This window comes from Elephantulus edwardii, unplaced genomic scaffold, assembly GCF_000299155.1.
Source record: "Elephantulus edwardii isolate Elephantulus edwardi_28Jun2011 unplaced genomic scaffold, EleEdw1.0 scaffold00099, whole genome shotgun sequence".
NCBI lineage: Eukaryota > Metazoa > Chordata > Mammalia > Macroscelidea > Macroscelididae > Elephantulus > Elephantulus edwardii.
Window position 1 is genome coordinate 1,605,334 of NW_006399849.1, and position 4,856 is coordinate 1,610,189.

The 4,856-nt window shown below is 34.7% G+C and overlaps 1 protein-coding gene across 1 annotated transcript in view; it reads right to left on the minus strand.

Annotated features, from left to right (window-relative positions):
- Positions 1-4,856, minus strand: part of IPO11 (importin 11) — a 228,489-nt gene that overhangs the window by 212,978 nt on the left and 10,655 nt on the right. The window contains 2 exon segments of the mRNA XM_006891505.1: positions 560-763; positions 2,184-2,256. Of these exon segments, the coding sequence (XP_006891567.1) occupies positions 560-763; positions 2,184-2,256 (277 nt within the window).

Below are 4,856 nucleotides of genomic sequence, written 5' to 3' on the forward strand. Positions count from 1 at the left end.
AAAAAAAAAAAAAAAAAAGGCTGTGCTGTAATCCCAATGTTAGACTGATCCGTATCAAGTCACGGTAGGCAAAAAACAAACAAAAAATAACACTCTAAAGTGTCAAAGCAACTGAATGGAGAAAATAATGTCTTTTCAACAAATCACGTTAAAATACCCAGTAAAGGGCTCTACCACTTCCAGGTATTATGTTAGGTTCCTTCCTACGGCAGCCTTAGACCTGTAAGTTACCGAAAGGTATGAAATCTGCTTTCTGAATCGTAAATAAATCTCTTCATTGTTTCCATAATCATTGCTTCATTTAACATCTGAACTACTTCAACAGCTTCAAAATTATCTGTCTTCAGACTGTTGTCTTGCCAATCGATCCTCCTCTCTTGCAAATAAGTGACTTTTACACTCTGCATAAATTTTCAAAAGTTACTTAAGTCCTGAAATTTTTGAAAACTCTTAGAAAGAATTCAGTTGTTCAAAAAAACATTAACCTTAAGGGGAAACTGTAGTCATTTTTATACAACTAATAAAATTTTCATAATCAAAATTGTGTTAAAACACTTACATCATAAAATAATTTTCTATCAGCAGACAGTCGTTTAGATGCCAGAGTCTTGGTAACATGATAGAAGGTGAGTAATGCTCTATGTTGTCGAAGATCATCTTGGACTTTAACAGATTCTATTAGAGTGGGAATTAGTTCAGGCCACTGTCTTGGGCAGTCCAATCTAGCAACTTTTGCAATCAGCACTGCAATCTGAGTTGCAATCTAGAGGAAAAATATTCATCAGAATAAATGTAGAAAATCAAAGCAATGGATACAGAATGCATTCAACATGGAAAATAACATTTTTGCTGACTGCACATGTGACAAAAATAGATACCATTTTAACAGTGCTTAAGAAATACAATGGTTCTCACACTTTCTGATGATGACTGTGGAATCCTCCTCTTTCTAAATACCTATCAAAATGAGGCTCTGTTTTCTTCCTATAACTTAAACCAAAACGTATCACAACAGAATAAATGAAAGAATACAAAAAGCTATTATTCAGGAGCAACGATTTCGAAAAATACCACATAACTTGGAAGAAACGAGAGAGCATTATGCTGAGCAAACTAAGTCTCATGAAGACTAATACTGTATAAGACCATTAATAAATAACATTAACTAGGATAAAGTTAAGAATTTTTGTACTTACAGAAAACCACTGGCCATAAAAGAAGAATCTCCCTATGCGAAAAGGAAAACTAAAACCTTTTACCTATCCTCCACAGAAGACTGAGAATCATAAAAATAATGGATGCATGTAGTAGACAAAATTTGAAAGATAACTTTTTTTCTTTAGGTTTGTTTGTGGGTTTTTTTTAAGTTTTGCAATATAAATTAATAAAAATAATCCTTCTGCATAAGGCTACAAATTTATGCCAGAAACAGGATTGAAATCAGGCTCAAAAATTAATTTTATTAAGGTGGCTTCCCTTGGTCATGGGCTTGTTTTTGGTGCCTGATCTACAGCAATCATGAATTTACTTAACATGTTATGTAACCTGTGGGTTCATCTGCTCGTCCCTACAGGATCTTTGTTGTTGTTGAAGACAGAAGGAACAATGAAAAACCTACTATTTTTAGAAATAAGAGTATGTTATTTAAAAGATAATTGAGGGAGGGGGAAAAAAGAAGGTAACTGAGAGCCAGTGAGGAAGTAAAGGCTGTGGCTGAATTCTAAAATGTTCAGATTTCTTAAAAGTGATTTGGGGGAACAAATTATTTAACAAATTTAAATTCACTGTCTTGGAGTTGGTTCTAACTCACAGCCAACTCCATAAGGTTTCCAAGGCTCTTAATCAAACAGGGAAGAGACTGGTCATCTTTCTCATGCAGTGCTACTGGTGGACTACAACCTCCAGAGATGCATGGGCTCTAAATAACCAGTACAACTTGCTATGGACTACACCACCAGAGTTCTCAAGTCTTCCAAGTTTTAAATCTGTAACAGTCACATCTAATTAAAATTCTTAGTAACTATAAGTTTCTCAAAATTAAAAAAAAAAGAGAATGTGTGTAAACATCACAAATGACCCATGTGTAAAATTATTTTCTTTTTACAAAGAGACAAATTTTGATTAAAAAAAAAAAGAAGCAAAATTTTAAAAAAAGATCAATCTGCATTCATTATCTCACTAACCTGGTTTATTGGTTCATTGAAGTTGGTGATGAGCCCTGCACGTAATGTAGATTTCTCTTCCTCTGAGAGAGCACTGTGAAGAGAGATATTTATTATAAAAGAGAACAGTTCCTAGTGAAGAATGCAGGTAAACACTATTATGACTATTACTAATAAAAATATCTTTCAAACAAGATGCTCTCAGTTGTTTTAGGTAAATAAATACAATTATTCCCCATTACTTGTATATTGGCACCAATTTAGAAGCCTTAAAACCCTTCACAAATGGGGGGAAAGGCAAGAGAATTAAGACAAATCAAAGAAAATTAGTATTTTATGTTCATTTATACTGATGTAAAGTTGTTAGGTGCTGTCAAGTCATCTGCAACTCATTGCTACCCTATGCACAAAAGCTCTGAAGCCTGCGCTATCCTGAGTCAGTCTCATTGGTTCTGACACACCTATCCCTACTGCCCCAGTTACTGTACCAATCCATTTTATCCAGGGTCTTCCTTTCTGCACTGTTCCTCTGTCCTTCTGAGCTTGATGTCCTTCTACAAGAATTGGTCCCTCCTGGCCACCTGCCCAACTGAGACAGAGCTTAAAAATCCTAGCTTCCAAAAAGCTTGATTTCACTCTCTCCAAGATAATCTATTTGTTTTCTTGGCAGTCTATGGTATGTTTAAGACTCTCTTCCAGCAGAACAACTCAAAGCCCTCCATTCTTCTTCTGTCATTTTTAATCATTATCCAGCTCTCTGATGCATGGCAAGTAATTGTGAAACCCATGGCCTGGATCAAGCACACCTTAGTCTCTAGGCTGACATCACTGCTTCTCAGTACTCTGGAGAGGTCCCTAACAGCAGATTTTCCTAATGGAATTCGTCTTTTGATTTCATAACTGCTGGTGCCTACAGTGTTGACTGCAGAGCCAACCAAGGTATAACTGTTAACAACCTCTATCCCTTTTCCCATACATCATTGGTGCGGCCAATAGGCCCAGTGGTGAGAAATGATATTGAGTTTCAACCCATATTAAAGACTACAGTCTTTGAATATTTAACTACATAAGTAATTATGATTGGTTGGTTAAGAAAACAAATATGTCTATTTCTCACTTTAACAACTACCTCATTACACAACATTTCACATTACAACAACAGTGAAGAAACCTAATATATGGCCTAATATAATTTTTTTATTGATGTATATACAACTGTTGTGGTTACTGATTGTCATCAAGTCGAATATGACTCACAGTGACCCTATGAACAAAAGGCCTGAAGCCTTTCTATACCTATCGACATTTATCAAAGTTCATAGAGTTTAACTACTAATAATGAATACTAATAAGTGACACAAGAAAATACTGGCTGAGAGTAAAAATTAAGTGCTAACTTAGCTTGAGTATAATGCTTAGAGGTACAATAGCTTTATGATCTAACCCATTTCCTAAACAACATGCCCTGGAAATTATCTGAACTTTAATGATAAATGTTCACAGTTATAAAAAGGCTTCCGGTCTTTTGTTCATAGAGTCTCTATGACTTGTGCTCAACTCAAGGCAATCAACAACAACAACCTAATTAGTCATTCTGTAAGTCTATTTTTGCATAATGATGGGTCTTTGGAAAATACCTTTGTCAGTAAGTGAGGAATAGCTCTATATGAAAAAATGCCATTTTTTCTAATAACTTTATTCATAAAAGTTGAATGAAGTTATTCTTAATGAAGTTAATAAAGGCATCAGAATCAGAGAATATCTGAGATGGCAAAGTTACTTAGAAATCAATTCCTTTTAAAATCTCTCATTATGCTAAATGAACTAACTCAATTTCAAAAGGACAAATATTGAGTAAGACTACTAGTGTAAAAATGGAAAGATACTTATAAGATGTGGATACACGTCCAAAAGGAGAAGGGAAGGGAGAGAGGGGGACTGAGGATGTGGAGGGGGAAAAATCAAAGTTTACAGAGTTTGTGAGCAGAGGAAGGGGGTGAAGGAAATCAGGAAAGGTTCACTGGAGACCTGAAAAGATGAGGTAATAGCAAGCAGAGATAAATGGTGAATAACTATATAAAACCAGGTGTATGGGAACAATTGTATGAAACACAAAGTGAATGAAGGAGTGTGTTAACACAATGTACATAAAAGAAACATATAAGAATTTTTAATGCAAATCAATGTATAAAATAAAGCTTTTTTTAAAGTCTCTCATTTTACATCCTTTGGAAGTTTAAAAGTAGTAACTTTATATCAGAGGACAGAAACTAGGCACAGTGGAAAAATATTCACTGCATGACTTAAGTAAATTTTAAATGTCCAACTATATATATTTTTTGTCTTAAAACATTTTTAAAACTTGGTTTTAAAATTTAAGCAGTCATCAGAACACATCAGAGAAACACTGCACACTTCAAAATTAGGAAAGGTGCATGCCTGAGATATGTCCTATCTCTGTACTTTTTTTTTTCTCATTTCCATTCATTCATTGTTGCACACTTTCCTCCCTGCCGAACCTTCCCCCCAAGTTCACTTTTCCCTTTGACAAATTAAAAAAAAAAGTCCTTCATTGTTACACAACCCCTCCTAGTCCACTCACTATACAGGTTTCATTCTGGACTCTTCTCAAGACAATAATGCCTAATCATACATTCCTCCTAAACAGTACTCTCCCTCATGTTTCAATGCAGT